The 18,106-nt window shown below is 43.1% G+C and overlaps 1 protein-coding gene across 1 annotated transcript in view; it reads right to left on the bottom strand.

Moving 5' to 3' along the window:
- The window catches only part of RBM19 (RNA binding motif protein 19), a 62,755-nt gene that overhangs the window by 21,588 nt on the left and 23,061 nt on the right, over nt 1-18,106 (bottom strand). The window contains exons 10-19 of the mRNA XM_066603832.1: nt 17,124-17,324; nt 16,720-16,850; nt 14,581-14,699; nt 12,538-12,634; nt 12,340-12,450; nt 8,294-8,494; nt 6,520-6,625; nt 4,879-5,006; nt 3,902-3,962; nt 2,353-2,432 (exon numbers count right to left, since the gene is read on the bottom strand). Coding sequence (XP_066459929.1) covers nt 2,353-2,432; nt 3,902-3,962; nt 4,879-5,006; nt 6,520-6,625; nt 8,294-8,494; nt 12,340-12,450; nt 12,538-12,634; nt 14,581-14,699; nt 16,720-16,850; nt 17,124-17,324 — 1,235 coding nt within the window. The remainder of the gene's footprint in view (nt 1-2,352; nt 2,433-3,901; nt 3,963-4,878; nt 5,007-6,519; nt 6,626-8,293; nt 8,495-12,339; nt 12,451-12,537; nt 12,635-14,580; nt 14,700-16,719; nt 16,851-17,123; nt 17,325-18,106) is intronic.

Here is an 18,106-nt window from a genome sequence, read left to right as displayed (position 1 = left end):
GAATTCCACATCATTGCCTAGCGAAGGCGCAGGAAAAAAAATGTGAAAAAACATCTGTACTGCGCATGGCCGACCATGAGGCGTCCGGACCATCCGCAGCACTGATAAGTTAAGGTACATGCGGATGCTGGCCGCGAACAGGGTCGGATTCTGCTGTGGGCTCCTGCATGTGGAATCCGACATGTTTGTGTGCCGCTGGCCTTCATGTTCTGTGGGGGTCTCAGCACAAAGACCCATCGATTAAAGCTTCTGACATGTCAAATTTTTTAAAAGTCTAGTTACAGTAACGCAAAAAAAGAAAAAAGGGAGTGCCAAAATTTGCAACATTTTCTTTTACAAGAGAAAAATGTCACAAGTGTGTTGATAAATCCAAGCCACGGTGTTTGCCGGCAGTCACCACAAGGGGGAGCTCACTGCTTATATGGAATTTTTAACTGAATTCAATACTAGCTGTATAAAGTCATATGCAGTGAGCTCCTCCTAGTGGTGGCTGCAGGCAAATGGCATTATATCATAAACATCTATGCCTGTGCGACAGGATTGAGAGTATTTCTGACCACTATAAAAGTGCACATCTATGTCACTTCCTGAATTATTGTATGAACATACACTTAGAACACTGCATTGGGACTTCCATGTGACACAAGGTCCTTCAGGACCCTCAGTAGGACATAACAATCAGCGTCTGGAGGCGTGTGCATATAGGAATATACATAAGCTTCAATGGACTCATCTCCAGTGCGGTCCTGAACATTTTCAAAACCACTAAACCAATTGGTCCAAGTAACAGACCGCAGAAATCACGGTGTCTGCCCCTATGGCCGTCTACCTGCAGTCTGGGCAGCTTAAGGGACTCAACAGATTACCCTTAAATTTAAAGGCAAAGTGGTGGTTCAAGAACACTCCAGCGAAAACACATTGTTCCATCACTCTTCACCCGATTGGACTTTACCAGAGTGCCCCTTTAACTTACAATGGGGCAGTATATTCTTTATGTACAGGAAGGAATAACATCATTTCCATCTCTCTGAGTAACATCACAGAGTGATGAAAGCAGGAGAACTCACTGAAAAAAACATCACTGCTGTATAAATAGGAGATGGGGCTTTCAGAAAGTAAGAGGATCTTATTATAAATGATAACAGGGTAATGTATACAAGTATGCAGAATTAGGACACTTACAGGCTGAGCCTATAGTTAATATAGATTTAAACAAAAACAGAAATTCAGCCATGTAATAAAGTTGGCTCCAAATTCAAACAGCTACTTTGTAAAATATAATAAATGTATAAATGGGCATGAAATAAATAAAATGTGGCATTAAACGGAACCGATCATGTTTTTTATGCTGTCTTCAGGGGGACTCCATTAAGTAATGACAGACGTGGCGATTCCAGGGATCTCTCACTTATGGGGTAATCTGCAGTGGTTTTTAAGAACTTGCAGCTTGCAGCAAGAGAGGAGTCAGGATTATTCACCGATGCTAGCCCCACTTGTCTGTCCTGATTGCCTGTTCCAGTCTTCTAGCTATTACACTGCATCCAGAGAAAACAGCAAATTATGGAGGCCTAGCAGCCTCTGCACATTACCCCCTCAGTAACAGCCAAAACATTTATCAGCTATCCGCTGGAGGAGTCATAAATCTTACGGCTGGTTAAGACAATGATTATTGCTCAAAAAATCTTTTGAGCGATTTTCGAGCGATAATCGTTGTGTGCTTTTTCAGAGCAAGGTGATCACTCAAACGTTAAGTGATCACCTTGCGCTCCGAGCGGGGGATGCAGAAGACAAGCGGGGCCGCTTGTCTTCTGCATCCAGCTGTTCCCCGCTCGCAGCGCCCGGCTGTTATACAGCCAAGTGGGGTATGGAGAACACAGCTGGACCGCTCTGTTCTTCATATCCAGCCTGTGAACAGGGAGTGGGATACAGCTGAATCAATAGTATCCCGCTTTGAATTCCTGATAAGGCTCATCATTGTTTTTCAGCATACTGAAAGATCAGCGACGGCTTAATAAAAATTGCACGATGTCAGTGCAGTTACACACAACAATTATCGCTCAAAAGACGGCTTTCAGCGATTTTTGAGCGAAAACTGTTGCGACTAAAAGGCCCTTTAGACTGGTTAAGGTCCGACTACTGGTACTTTTCACCAATTACCAGAACGGGGTCCCTCCTGCTCACCTGGACAACCACAGTGAAAAGGAGTTTGTTTGGAGCAGCAGCAATGAAGCAAGCATGCTGCCATTACATGCCATGCAAACTATATGTAACAGAAACAGCTTGGTTAGGGAAGTGGAAGCACATGACATATACAGAAGAAACTGTACTTTCATATTCCCTAAACAGACATACCTGCAGCTGTCGTAGGGCTTTCTGTGCATGTTCTGGTTTCCTATATTCTATAAATCCAAAGCCCATAGATAGAAGAGTACCTAAAAAGAAAACAAAAAACATCTGCTAAGTACTGGGTTTCTCTGAAAATAAGACACTGTCTTATATAAATTTTTGCCTCAAAAGAGGCACAGTGTCTTATATCTGGGGGATGTCTTATACTTACCCAGCCGCTGGCGTCTGGGTCCCTCGCGCTGCTGCAGTCCTCAGCACTGACAGGATTCTGTGCTCCTGGTAATGGGGCTTTGAATACCTGGTCCCCAGTAGGCGGGACAATTGGTTCATCAAGCGACGGCTCTGATTGGCTGGCGCTCTATCCAAATCACAGCACTTACCAAGGGCCGGGGTATTCAAAGCCCAGTTACCAGTAGAAGAGAATCCTGTCAACGCTGAGAACTGCAGCCTGCAGCAGCGCAAGGCACACAGATGCCAGCAGTCACGTGAGTATAAGTAACGAGGTAAAAAAAAAAGCAATAATCACCTAGCCGCCCACATCTGTGTATCTCGTGCTGCTCCCCACACTGCTGCAGTTTTCAGCGCTGACAGAATTCTCTTTTGGTGACGGAGCTTTGAACAGCTCGCCTCCGGTAAGCGCTGTGATTGGATCGAGCACCAGCCAATCAGAGCCAACGCTTGATGAACCAATCACAGCCATTCAGTGATGTCATTCATTGATTGGCTGTGAATAATCGAGCGTTGGCTTTGATTGGCTGGTGCTCAATCCAATCACAGCGCTCTATTACTGGAGGGCAGGGTATTCAAAGCCCCATCACCAGAAGAGAATCCCGTCAGCACTGAGGACCAGAGCGAAGGACACAGACGCTGGCGGCTAGGTGAGTATTGTTTTTTTTGTTTTTTTTTAACCTAGTGTAGCTAGGGTATATTTTCAGGGGAGGGCTTATATTTCAAGACCCCCCAAATTAGGGGTAGGGCCTATTATCGGGGTAGGGCTTATTTTGGGGGAAACTCTGTATTTGTTTTAAGAAGAGAAAAAAAAAACTATAGTACAGAGAGGAACAGAACACACAGAATATCTGTACCCTTAAGACCTGTCACATTTGCATACTGAAGAAGAAGTGCAGGCAACATAATCCAAATTTCATTTCAGTATTTAGCTCTAGATTTACGTCATTAGTTTGCAAAATAAGCCCCATATTGTTTGCATTTGTGTTTTCCCAAGTATTCTCTTATATTGCAGATACAAATATGGATCCACGTTTACAGCTTCCACCAACTTCTATGAGAAGACTACATCAAACAGAACCGCCTTCACACTGAACATATCTACTGAACTGTATATGGAGCTTTAGCCATGGAAAATATCAATGCTTGAGAAGTTCTATAGAATAACATTGGCTCTATATTGCGTATCCAGTTAAACGTGATAGTGAAAATGTTAAGATTTGTACATTTTTGTTATTAAACTTAAAAACCGCGATTTATACAATAGACCATCTTCTGATGACGCTTTCCTTTTAACAATGAGTACAGTAACTGGACAGACACACACCTTTCTTATCTTTTTTCTTAGAAATGCTGCAGGTCTTCACAGCACCAACTCTTGAAAAGACCTGTGGAAAGAACACATATACGCTTTGTAGAGATACATTTTAGTTTCCTGCATTTGACATTTACACGACCATTACAACTAAAGTTCAGTGAGAAACGAGGTTTGAACTATGTAGCAGATGTAGTCATCTTCCTCTATGCATTAATAAAATGACATTACTTTAGTCCTACATGGCCACCGAGTCACAGACAAGGCGAGAATACAGCAAGGAGGCGCCACCTATATACATCTATAGGCAGACGCAGAAGAGGACAGATTAAAAAAACTGTATCCAGCATCCAAAAAATAAGATAAAACTTGAAATTTATTGCATCATATTAAAAACCACAGCCTGTGTGCACACAGGTACCTTAAAAGTTCGGACGAGTTTCAGCAGAATATCTGCCTAAGGGCTCATGTCCACGGGCGGTCAGAGCCCGCAGCGGAATCCCTCCCTGCCCACGGACAAGCATCCTGCTTACCTGTCTGGGTCCTATTTTTGTCTGCTGCGGATGTGTGTAGAAGCGCCGCAGATCAGACGGCTTCCATTGACTTCAATGGAAGCAGTCTGTGCGGGATCCGCACTGAAATGGAGCATGCTGCAATTTTTTTTCCCGCAAATCACATCGGCATGCTTTATTTCATTTGCGGACACCCATATATCCCTATGGCCAGCTTGATTTGCAGGTGACCTGCGCATTCTGCAAATCAGATCGGCCCGTGGACATTGGACCTTAGTCATAGCAAGAGGACTCCCAGCCCCTAAAAGAAGTAGAGGAAAAATACAGTAACGTGCTTAGAGCTTTGGGGTTTGTTAGATTGGTAAAAGGGGAACGTTTGCACAGGAATTACGATTACACTTCAAACATCCACGCAAAAATAGTCCGAACATTCAATTTCTGCATTTCGTCTGGACCGTATGTATTTACAGTATTTACCTCTTTAAGGGTTTCCTCGCTGGTACTAAAGTTCAGATTCTTAATAAACAATGTGCAGCCTGGAAGGGATTCTTCATCATCTTCTGACTCTTCTGACTCATTTTTCTCTTCTGATGGTTCTTCACTCTCTGAAGAAAGCAAAATTGATTTTCTGCATTAACCCCTTAATCACATGGCCTATTTTGATCCCAACGACACGACAATTTCAGGATTTTCATCTCAGCTTTTCAAAAGCCATAACTTGATTTTTCTGTCAACATGGACATATGAAGGGGGTTTTTTGTGTGGGTAGCTGTAGTTTTTACTGGCACCATTTTTTGGGTACATATAATGTATTGTATAACTATCACATTTCTTTTTTGAGGGCAAGGAGGGAAACAAAACTCAATTCCGCTATTTTTTACAGCATTAATCATGCAGCATAAATTACTTTTTTTTTCTGTGGGTCGATAAAATTACAACAACACCCAAAAATTTTTTTTTCTAAGTTTTTCCTTTCCTCCACAAGAAAACCCCCCTTTTTAAAAAAAATATTTTTTTTCTTGCATTGTTGTATTTAAACTCCCATAACTTTTATTCTTCCATGGACAATGCTCTGTGAGAGCTCATTTTTTGCATGACAAGCTGTAGTTTTTTTGGTACCATTTTAGGGTACGAATGGCTGATTTCAGCATTTTTATTGCTTTTTAGGGAGGCAGAAAAAAAAGCTATATGGCTCAGTTTTTTTTAATGGGGTTTGCTGTGCAGGATAAAAAAATGTGTTTAATTTATTGTACGTGGCATTACACATGCAATACTACCAAAAATGGGTTCAAAATGTTTTTTAAACAAAGACATTTTTTTACATGTCCCTGTAGAACTATAACATATTGCAGTATGTATTATTGCTATACATAGCGATAATGGGCCATGGCAGACCCGAACACCATTGTCTGATACCCAGCTGCCATGGCAATCCATCAGCTCTCTGTTATTACATTGTGGTGGGCTGATGACATCACAGAGGGAGCAGCCTCCCTCTGTGAACCCTTTATATACCATGATCAACATTGATCGAGGTGTGTAAGGGGTTAACAGCGGTTGTTGCAGTGGGAGGCCAGCGGTCCCTCACAGCTAGCTTCCGCTACAACTGGTGTGGGCTCAGCTTCTGAGCCCTCACCATTCATAGGACATAAGTTTATGGCCAGCTTGGGAAGGGGTTCTCGCAAATGGATGTAAACTTATGTTATGTGGTGGGAAGGAGTTAAATAGTTCTTCGGGGGCCATTTTTTTCTCAAAACCTTTTGCAGCTGCCTGTACCAACATAAAAGGTGATGAGGTGTAGAGAGAGGACGCCATTGCTGGCTCCCTGAAATTACTGCAGATTCTGCACCGGAGATCTGGAGAAACGTACAGTGCAAGTGGATGGGGCTAGGAAACATCATCCACATATAGTGCAAAAACAAGCAGGTTGTGGATATTCAAATCCTCAGCATGCCGATTACCTTGTGGCCAAGCTCTATAGAGTGAAATCCAAGGAATCCGCAGCAAAAGCCACATGTAACACACACGGATGGGCAAGATTTAAGGCGATTTTCTTCTTTTAACAGGATCCTCACTTTGTCATCTAGCAACCCAGAGACACTAATGTGAATGACCTACCTTTGGCTTGCTCATCTATTTTCACTGGCTCGGTTGTCTTCTTAGTGAATGGGCTACTAAACACATTCATGGGCGCCCACTCTAAGTAAAGGGGGACATGCTGAAACTGAACAGAAGGTAGAAAAAGCTATTTAATATGAAGCAATGTGGAAAAGTGAAATAAAAGAAAAAAAAACTAACAAACCACATCACTTGAAATTCGTACATACTATAAAAGAATTTCTAAAACATATAACTAAACCAAAAATGTAAATGATAGCCAAAGTCCACTGTCCCCCCCCACCGCCCCTCCCATTTAGCGCAGGCAATGGTATTTTTACAGTCTTTTGCAGCAACAAGACCTACCATCATATTGGCTGTCACTTTTAAATTTGATTAGCGAGCGACAACCATTTGTCACTTTGTTGTTAAAAGTACATGCCGAGACTGTAACAGATTGCGGACAGTTGCTAAGAAACTGATTAAAAACAGATCGAAAATGGCAGCAGATCTAGTTTTCTTTTTCGCAAAACCGTCAGCTGCATGTAAACAGAAAAGTGACAATACCTTCAAGAATAAAACACAATTATCAATTTATTTCACTTATGTAGTGTGATGTGACAAAGATGACAAATCCAATAATTCCCTTTTATTCTAGACCTTGAATTGCCTTCATGTAATCCTAGCTGGTACATAATCCGGGTGCCTGAAGGCATGTGCCTTAAGAACACAATTTTGGGCGAGATTTGTGCGTTGCGAGACGCACAACTATGAACCCCATTCTTTTGAATGTGGTCATACAAGCGATGTTGTATCTTTCTGCCTGCTCTCACATCGCAAAGCCCATTGTTTTTAATGGGGCTGCTGGCAGCATCGTGAGGTCTTCCATTGAAGGTAATGGGAGAAACTCCGCGATCCTCCACTGTGGCAGACAGCCGCGGCGGCGGATTGCTTCTTCTCCAAAGTGATGGGAGGCTGTTTTTACATGAAAACGTCTCACATCCTCAGGGAATTCACATGTGGGGAGCGCAATGTGAGGGCGGGATTTACGGCCCCATATCGCGCTTGCCAGTGTAAAGTTAGCCTTAGGAGAAAGGTGAGCTGTGGAGTACAAAGGTCTACAGATCTATCCCATTTAGACAGCACTCATTTTCCGATTTTCCTCCTATGTGCGCAAAAGATTTTTTATACGCATATCTTGTTTATACAAAACTACATCTCTGAGTTTTGGTCAATTTTGCAGCTCTCCGGTGTCATCTGGATGCTTGCAGCATAGAGGGGAGGCCACCTCTAACTAGGACTACAAGTGTGACACCTGGTCCATCGGGCCTGGGTGGTCACACCAGGTGAGCCCCTTCAACTCTTTTCTTTATTGCTGGCTTTAATCGTCTATGTGAGGCGCTTTCCTGATCATATACCTTTATAAAACTAATAGGCACTTCTGGCGCACATCTATCAGATTCACTGGAATATATATACAGGCAGTTTTGTTTCACCTACTGCTATGCCTGCGTAAGGCCACTTTCACATGACATTCAAGAGGAGGATACAATCATGGTACAAGAAGGGGAAACGCAAATCAGGCTCATGTGTCAAAGTGGTTCTAGCATAATAATGAGAAACTAGAAATTCTCTGAGAAATGAATGGAATGATGTAGGCAGATTGCAAAGAGAACTGTATACATATCACCCACCAGCTTACCATGTACATTGTACGTAAAAATAAGGTTTACCAAGCAGGGATGTGAAATGACACATCACCAAGAATCAGCAGCATTTAAAACAGCGCACCCACCTTTGTGTACGCCAATTTCTGGAAGGCTTGCTTAGCTTCAGTTGGTTCAAGAAATTCTACAATGGCCGTTATTCCGCCTTCTGGAAGCAACACCCTTCCCAGGTCTCCGAAACGTCCAAACACCTCCTGCAGTTCTGCAACCTTAGTACCAGCCGGGAGGTTCTTAACCAGGATCACCGTCTTACTACGTGGTGAAGCAGCCTGATGCAGGGGAAACAGGTACGACAACAAAGCGTTAAACAAAAATGTTTAATTTACTTTAACACCAATTGGCCAAAAAAAGTCATATACTGCTGAAATCAATGCCCAATGGTGGCAACAGGCGGTGCATCTTTGACCATTTTGAGTACTTACTATTAATGAGATTTTCTGGAACTAAGATACTGATGGCCTATCCTCAGGATAAGCAATCAGACCGGTGGAGGTCCTACAGTCACGATCGGCTCCAATCAGCTGATTGAAGAGGTTGTACATCGCAGCCTCTTCTCAGATCTGTGGTCACACAGCCTAAGAGCTGCTCAGTCCCATTCTAGTGAACTGCTATACCTTGCACAGCCACTAGGAAACGTAAGGCCTAGCACCTGGTACACAGTGAAGTGGCGCATACCTTCAGGCAGCTGATTGGATCGGTGGATTCTGGGCGGTGAGCCCCACTGATCTATGCTGACAACTCTGGTAAGCACTGCAATAGATTCTTTCCCTGCATTCTCCCCAGAACCTTGTAAACGGAGGTTATATCTTTCACTTCTAGTTTCTCACATGACAACCCCACCTGGACACTACTAATATAATACTCAACTTGGTGTACCGATTATAAAAACCCTCCACCTTGGACATATTCGAATATTGTTACTGACTAGAGATGAGCGAGTATACTCACTAAGGCGCATTACTTGAGCGAGTAGTGCCTTAGCCGAGTATCTCCCCGCTCGTCTCTAAAGATTCGGCTGCCGGCGCGGGTGACAGGTGAGTTGTGGCAGGGAGCGGGGGGAGAGAGGGAGAGAGAGATCTCCCCTCCGTTCCTCCCCGCTCTCCCCGGCCCCCGAATCTTTAGAGCTGAGCAGGGAGATACTCGGCTAAGGCACTACTTGCTCGAGTAATGTGCCTTAGCGAGTATACTCGCTCATCTCTATTACTGACCATGAATGAAGCTGCAATTGTATACAGATGGTCCCCTACTTGCGAACAGGTTCCGTACTCGGAGCCTGTTCGCAAGTACATTTGTTCGCAAGTCCGAACAAATTTTGTATTAAGCGGGATTGCGGATGGATCCCGCTCCATACAATGTCGGGTGCCGCCTGTTCTTACAGCGGACACCCGACGGCAGCAGTTCCCACGAGTGGGAACTGCTGCCGCCGGGTGTCCACTGTAAAAAACAGCTGGCACCCAACGTTCAGGGGGCCCGTACAGTGTCCCGCACTAAGATCGCGGGACGCTGTGCGGTTGCTAGGCAGCCAGGGGCCTTCTGAAAGGCCCCAGGGGTGCCTATGCAGAGTGCCCATCAAGCGCACGGCTTGATAGGCGCTCTGCATAGGCAGCCCTGGGGCTGCCTAACAATGGCTTGATAGAAGCCTGTCCGGTCCCTGCACAGCATGATGTAATGCCATGGCATGTAATGTATATGTAAATACTTGCCTTACACATCCTTGTATTTCTTTGCATCAGTGTCTCTTTAGGTTTTCTGTATACTACTGATTTGTATTTACTTTGTTTCTTTTATTCACAGCAACAAACAGATTAAGGTCAACTGTGATCCAAATGTCATTAATGTCACACTATGTATGGCGGTTAACATGTAAGGGTCTTGTTTATTACATCGGTTACTAAAACGTCACATCAAGCAAAGTGAATGCAGTTTGAGTGTGCTGGGATTACATTCTATACTTGCATTGTGACCATCAGTCCTGGACAAGCACCTCCATACCTAGGTGTGGCCTATCTAGGTTTACCTATGAGGAGTATGGGCCATTAATACCTTAGTACCAAAAAAAACATTTAATAATGTACGGAACCGTTACAACTTAGAGGGGCTTTCTTGGACATAACTACTTAAAAACTATCAAGGATTCTTCCTACCGTAAAGATTCAATAACCAGGATCCTCATTAATCAGCAGAAAGAAGACGCCTCTTCTTTGCTTACACAGGCAGAGCTCAATACATATGAGTGTGGCTGTGCCCAGTATTGTAGCTCAGTTTCATTCACTTGAATGGGTGCTGCAGCCCCTTCATCCTGCTGATTAGTAGGGGTGCAAGGGATTGAATAGGTGTTCCCATCTCAGCCAAACATGGTCCAGATGGGAACACTGCTGGAAACGAGGCGGGAAACAGCTGAGCTCTGCTGAGCTACACAGTTTCTGTAACTCCCGCAGAAGTCAATGGGGATTATGCAAACAGCATTGTACAACAAGCTAAAGAAAAAGCGTACCTGACTTGCAACGGTGTTTACGTAACCTCCATTAACGTCTATGCGAGTTATGGAATAGCTCAGGGTGTTTGGCTATTTTTATTCTCCTGACCACTGCATTCAGGGGCTGGTGGGGACCAGGACAGATGGGTGCAAGTCCCAGAGGTGGGATCCACACTTATAAACCGTTATGGCATAACCAGTAAATATACCATACAAGTCTTAAATGGGAATACCCCTTTAACCCCTTCCCGCCCTAGGACGTACCGGTACGTCCTGGGAGCCTGGTACTTCCCGCAACAGGACGTACTGGTACGTCCTGGGGATAGCGCGAGATCACATAAGATCCCGCGCTATCCCGCAGCGGGAGCCGGCTGTCAGTCACACCCCTTCCCTGCCGCGATCTAAGTAGATCACGGCAGGGAAAGAGTTCACAGAGGGAGCGGACTCCCTCTGTGTCTCCGGCCGGAACTCGCGATGTCATCGTGAGAGCCTGGCCTGTCACCATGGCAACAGGATGCCAGACACTGGCGTCCTGTATTGCCTGTGCCTATAATCACTGTATAAGCGACAAGGCATGACAGAGCAGTAGCTCTGCCATGCCTTATGACAGCGATCATAGGCACAGTGCTGCAAGTCCCTCAGAGGGACTCAAATTGTGTAAAAAAAAAAACCCCTTTTTTTACGCTTTTTCTAATATTAGCATAAAAAAAGGGAAAAAAAAATTAAAACCCCACATATTGGGTATTGACACGTCCGTAACGACGTGTACAAAAAGTTGAACATGCGTTTTATTTTGTATGACAAAAAGCGTTAAAAAAACGCTAAAAAACAGAGGCAAAATGCTAATTTTTAGCATTTTGCCTCCAAAAAAATGCAATAAAAGTGATCAAAAAAGCCGTACATTCCCCAAAATGGTACCAACAAAAACTACAGCTCGTCTCGCAAAAAATAAGCCCTTATAGAGCTCTGTACATAAAAAAACAAAAAAGTTACAGGACTTTGAGTGCAGCCATAGAGAAAAAAAAAAAGACTTCCAAAAAAAAGGGGGGTTTACTGCAAAAAAGTGTAAAAACCTAAAAAAAAAATATAACAATTTTGGTATCGTTGTAACCGTACCGACCCGCAGAAAAAATGTAGTCTCATTTATGCTGCATGATTAACGCTGTAAAAAAAAATATATATATGGCAGAATTGATGCGTTTTCTCTCCCTGTTATCAAAAAAAAGAAAAAAGTTTTACGATATATTCTATGTGCCCAAAAGTGGCACAGATAAAAACTGCAGCTCGCCACGCAAAAAACAAGCCCTTATACGGCTGCGTCCACGGAAAAATAAAAAAGTTATGGCTTTTGAAAAATGGAGATGGAAAAATACCCCCCCAAAAAAATCGCTTGGTCCTCAACGCCAAAATAGGCCATGTCATTAAGGGGTTAAGTCCCATAAAACCCTTTTAAAGCAAAAATTGCAGTGTGGCTATTATCAAAATGCGTGATCTGCAGTAGCTGGAAAACCTCTAGAATATGGGGGATCATTACTCTGACAAGAACATGGGAAGGACTGTCAGGTCCCTGGCAGTGAAAACACTACAGGTGTAAATTTAGACAAAATATGTAAAACCTGTAATATTATCAGCATTTACCTGACTGAAAGAATCTAGGCAAACTCCATTTTCCAACAGGAACTGACGCACATCTTGAACTATCTGGGTTTCTCCCAGTGCAACTCTGACAGCAACACTGCCTCTTCCTTCCTGAGCAGAAGAAGAAAGAAAAACGTATTATAGAGGAGAACATACCTGTAACACAACCATATGCAAGTGCTCAGGATGGTAACTCACATGATCCAGTACTTGGCTTTTGCTTGTGTTGTACTTTTGAGCAATCACGTCAGCCACCGAGCTGGTCCCCATAAAAAGCGTATTCCAGTTGTGAGAACTGGAGAGGGTGAAAACAATACATTACATAGTTGTTACCAGGGATCAAGCAATGTAAAACCTGACACACAATGTATACTAAACATCATGTAACTTTCAATTGTACAAAGAAAAACATTTGCTATATTATGTATTCTATAATATTATATATATAGTGATGACAAAGTGATGACATCTCTCTAACATGGAAATGTTGCTTTCCTTTATCCCCCTTAATTCTAAAACAGTCTGTATGCACTGAAAAAATATATATACACTTCCTGGGGTTTTCACATTACTTAAAAATCGCTTAATAGCCACTCTATACTTCCAGGTTGCTGCTGCTACGGACATGCAACTGCTGCAGCCAATCACCAGCTATGGAAGGTCACTGCTGTGGCCTGCGATTGGCTGCAGCAGTCCTCGTCAGCAGCAACCTGGAAGTAAAGAGTGCTTGTGAAGCACTTATAAGTCTTGGGAAAAATGCTTGAAGAGGACCTGTCTCCACTTCTAGCATGTCTGTTTTATGAAATACTCATTTTCCCTTGTTAAATAGTTCCAGATCTACTTTTCCTATAACCCTGTGTTCTCCTGCTCCTCCTGTCATTTTTCCTGAGTATATAATAATTAATTGACAACTGAGTGTTACCATTCCCCTTGTCAAAAGGGTGTGTCTCTACACAGAGGTCCCATTCTCAACTATTCAATGATCTCAAGCCCCGCCCTTAGTCATGACAATGGTGTGGCCTGAAATCAGTTGACCAAAACACTCCTTGAATTTTGCCTGTATGTCTGGTTTTACCGCTGCTGTATTATCAGTTTTTATGGATAAATCAATAGAAGGATTAAAAGATTTTAATACAACGCCTGGACTTTCCATGTGTTCTTCATCTTTAAGGAAACCCTGAAGTATACAGAACTATAGGTAGGGGCTGGAATGTTATTTCCTTTAGTATACATACATAAAAGCATCTTTTTACTTGCGTTTTGTAGATGCAATTTTTTGAAACCTTTACCTTTGTTAATGTGGCGATTAATCCTTTGACGAAATTCACTACATGACATTAAGGTCACCTGCACACGGACGGATTTTTGCTGCAGAAACCGCAGTGGGTGTCTGTACAGCGGATCTGCAGAAAATACCGCCAATTGCATGCTATGGTAAATCGATTCTTCCTGCACACAAACGGAAATCAATTGCTTTTTGCGCTCACGGATAAAAAATAAAAATAAAAAAATCGTAGCATGCTCCATTTTCGGGCGATGTCCGCATAAATGACTTCCATTGAAATCAATGGAGGCCGTCCAACCCGTGGAAGGTCCACAACTGACATTGCTGACAAGCCACGGATTCTGTGTAAAAAGCAGGAGTTTTAAAAAATAATAAAATCTGTACTGCACATGTCCGAAGGCAGCTCGCCACGATCACTTGCAGTACAGGAAAAAAAAAAAAGACGACAAGTACGCAGGATCGCCGACTGCGGTCAGAGCCGGAATCTGCTGCAGGAACCCACATACAGAAGGAATCTGGCTCTGCCAAGTGCAGACGACTTCAGTCAATGTTTAATATCAATAATTAATATAATCTGTTCCGGCATTTCTAAGGGTACTTTTACACTAATACTGTAGATCTCTTCATGATAACGAAATCAGCACTCGTTCACCTGGCCTTCACACAGACAGATTCCGTATGTATGGGAGATGAATGATGGTACATACAATAGTTTGTCCCTCATACAGGTTCATCGCTGTCAGCAGCACATCTTCTGCTTGTATAGGGAGATGTGCAGCCGACAATGATGATTTTTTTTCGTGTCACCTAAAAGCTGTGATCAACCGATGAAGCAGCATTTGCTCAGTCATCACCTAATCGGGTGCAGCTGCACATGGCCTGATGATTAGTCAAATGAACATTCTACAAACGGACCGTGTTAAAGATTCTTAAGGCACTATGATTACGGACAGTACCTGGAACTGTTGGCTTTGTCCTTCATAGCCTTTTGTTTCTTATAGCCAGAATTATCTGCTCCTGCTTCACCTTCATCTTCCTTTTTCACAGTGGAGGGAAGCACATGCAACACTCGACCCTGGAGAAACCGCAAAAAAATGTTATGATGTGAAGGAGCAATGGTTTTCACTCCATGGAGCTGAACTCTGCCAAATACTGAAACCATATTTTCCCATTTAGCCAAATTGTAAATAAAATACATTTCTCTGGGCTTTTTTGTAGTTTGCTACAATGTTTGCTAAATGTATCAGTTTACAATCCTGCTTACCTCACATAGGTCGTCTTTAGAAATTGCATCTTGTCTAAGCAATCCTAATCACCTAAACTTATATATCCTTTTTCTTTTATAACTCAATACGCCGCCCCCAAATAAGAGTTACTCATTGATACCCATATTACCAAAAAAAAACAAAAAACACACCATACCACTGCATGACTTAAACAACCCATTTGAAAAAGTCGCAATAAGCATCAATCAAGCGAGCATATGGAGGCTACTGCTAGAATGAACCCCCGAAAGTGGTTGGCCAATTTTGTTTTGGAAAAATCAGATTCCTGCAGCTGTATGGAGACTTCACAATATCACATGAGCAGTTAGAGCCAGTAACGTCTCTGTCTGCTGGGAGGATACTAGAATTACCATTACCTTCTATAGTCACCTAAATAATCTACATACCATAAGCATACAGTCAAGAGGCTGAGCTATCTATTATAACTGTGTGACATGAGCCCTAATCATCATCAGTAACTGTGATAGGAGCCTATGTGACCTTCACTGAAGAGCTTGTATGGAAGGGCCTATCACAGAAGAATTATGCTGACTTAAAAACTGATTTCTTGGGAGGAACATAAACCTAAGTAAATCTCAGCTAAAGCAGAAGTCAGATCACATGACCACTTGAAGACTTCAGGAAGTTTCAGATAGAAAGGAATAAGTAGACAAGGTAATATTAGCCAACTTATATACTGGGGGACTAGCTCCATAATATATAGGGGGGGGGGGGGGGGAGAAAACCACTGGAGGGGCTCTTTAGTGGGTTCAATAAGTAAAACTTCTATTGGGGTTATTAAGCTGTAAAGAGAAAAAAAAAAGGGGGGGGGTGTTTGTCTGGGGCTTTTTCCTATTGATGATCAGGGTCTCCCACCGATAAGCCGATTCCCTGCACTGTTATCACTATAGACAGCGCAGGAAGCAGATCGTGCTGACCAAAGCGCAGCATACCAGGTTGGTATTGCAGGTGCAGTTCCCATTTAATGCAGTAGAAAATGGCAGACCAGGCCACCTTCATCCAGTGCTCCAGGATACAGTTCTGAGGCTCACATGAACAGTGTAGGCACTTTCAGCTACGAAGAAGGTCAGTATAGACACATTGACAGATCTGCCACTGCACAGCAAGCTGTGATTCACTGTCTGTTCAGATACAATCCTATCATAGGAAACATTACCTTTTTTCAGGAATTTCTGCTATAATAATTCTTTTCTGGGATTGGATTAGACATCCTAGCTTCACTCCCCATGTGCATCAGTGAGGCTGGGGCACCTATGACCCTGTTGCTGGTTCACTGGTTGCCCTTCCTTGCACCACTTCCGGTATGTACTCACCAGTGCACACTAGAAACACCCTACAAAAACAGCCATTTTGGTGATGTTCTGACCCAGTCATCCAGTCATCACAATTTGGCCCTTGTCAAACTTGCTCAAATCTTTACATTTGTCTATTTTACCTGTTTCCAACAAATCAAAAATGGACTGTCCAGTTATTGGCTAATATATCCCAACCAATAACAGGTGCCACCAGGTCAGTGGTTTTAAATAATGACTGACTGATATATATTGTTAAGAGAAAATGTATGTAGACAAGCCATTTTTCCACTTTCTCTAGACCTTTCAGCCAAGATCAAATCTGCTTTCATTCTTACCAACCCTATCATCATAATATACCAAGGCCCCATCAGATCAATAGGCGTTCAAGGACCTTCACTATCTTATCTTCCAATGTGTCTACATGATGTCAGAACAAACTTAGAGACATACGGTTTTGAGTTTTGCAGGTTCAAGTAATGAATTACAAAAGTAACTGGCCAGTTCATCTACGCACCTGAAAAATGTGACCATCAACCTCTGCATAAGCTTTAACGGCATGTTCTGTTATGAGGAATGTAACAAAAGCAAAACCCTTCGGTTTCTTTGTTAGTTTGTCAATTGGAAAGTGGATTTCCGAGATAGGACCTGAAGCAGGAAAGAGAAAGAAGTTATTGAAGACATAATAAGTTTTGGAAAATAAAACATTAACGGTGCTATTGTTATCATCTTAGAACCGAATACACATCGCTAGCATATGCCATCACGTCCTGATTGGTGGAGGTCCAACTGCACCTAGTCACAAATGTGTCCATGCACTTCATAGTATGCCAATAAAAGTGCAAGGGAGGCATAAAACAAACTTCTACGGAGTTGTGAAGAAATACAAACTTCTATTAATGATGCCGATTCACATCTTACCATATTTGGAGAACAATGCCTCCAGGTCGGCCTCAGTGCAGCTGTATGGCAGGTTTCGAACAAAAAGTCTTCCGGAGTCGGACAGATCTTCTTGCAGCTCTGAATCCTTCGGACGTTGTTCCCAAGGTCTGTTCTGTGATGTCACTGAGACAGGCGCTTCTTTGACTTGCTCAACCTGAAACACCTCAATGTATCTTCCACCTGAAATGGATTTGTATATTTTTGCTTCAAAGTGTTTTCCTTCAAATGAAATGGTCAATTGCAAAAATTGGACTAAATTAATGTCTAAAAAGGTTGTTTTTGTTTTAAATTAACCTTTTCTCGAATATCTGAATTAGAGATGAGCGAACGTGCTCGGCCCCGCCCCTTTTTCGCCCGAATACCGCGATTTTCGAGTACTTCCGTACTCGGGCGAAAAAATTCGGGGGTCGCCGTGGCGGCGCGGGGGGTTGCAGCGGGGAGTGGGGGGGGAGAGGGAGAGAGAGAGGGCTCCCCCCTGTTCCCCGCTGCTACCCCCCACGCCGCCACGCCTCTCCCCGCCCCCCGGCGCACCCGAGTACTTTTCACCCGAGTAGTGAAGTACTCGAAAATCGCGGTATTCGGGCGAAAAAGGGGCGGGGCCGAGCACGTTCGCTCATCTCTAATCTGAATCTTTTCCCCACACTGTATGCAGCCTATTCAGTGTCATAGCAGGGGAATCAAACCACTTTGGGGTCATTCTGATATTCACACAAAACAGTGCATGAAAAATCCAATGAAAGATGAAGGACTGCTGAAGGTTAGCAGAATGATGAGCACTACATTACTAAGCAGCTGTTAAACTGCTAACAAAGAGTTTAGAACTTGCTAGTCTAAAAGTATCAAAGTGTTTTCTATGACATTATAAGGGTGACTACCCACTAGCGTTTTTTTTACTGCAAAATTCGCAGCCTTTTTTTTTTCTGCAGGGGTCTATGGGCTATGGGACATGCGAAGCTAAAATC

The sequence above is a fragment of the Eleutherodactylus coqui genome, chromosome 5, assembly GCF_035609145.1.
Source record: "Eleutherodactylus coqui strain aEleCoq1 chromosome 5, aEleCoq1.hap1, whole genome shotgun sequence".
NCBI classification, from domain to species: Eukaryota; Metazoa; Chordata; class Amphibia; order Anura; family Eleutherodactylidae; genus Eleutherodactylus; species Eleutherodactylus coqui.
This window is presented reverse-complemented; position numbering and strand designations above follow the sequence as displayed.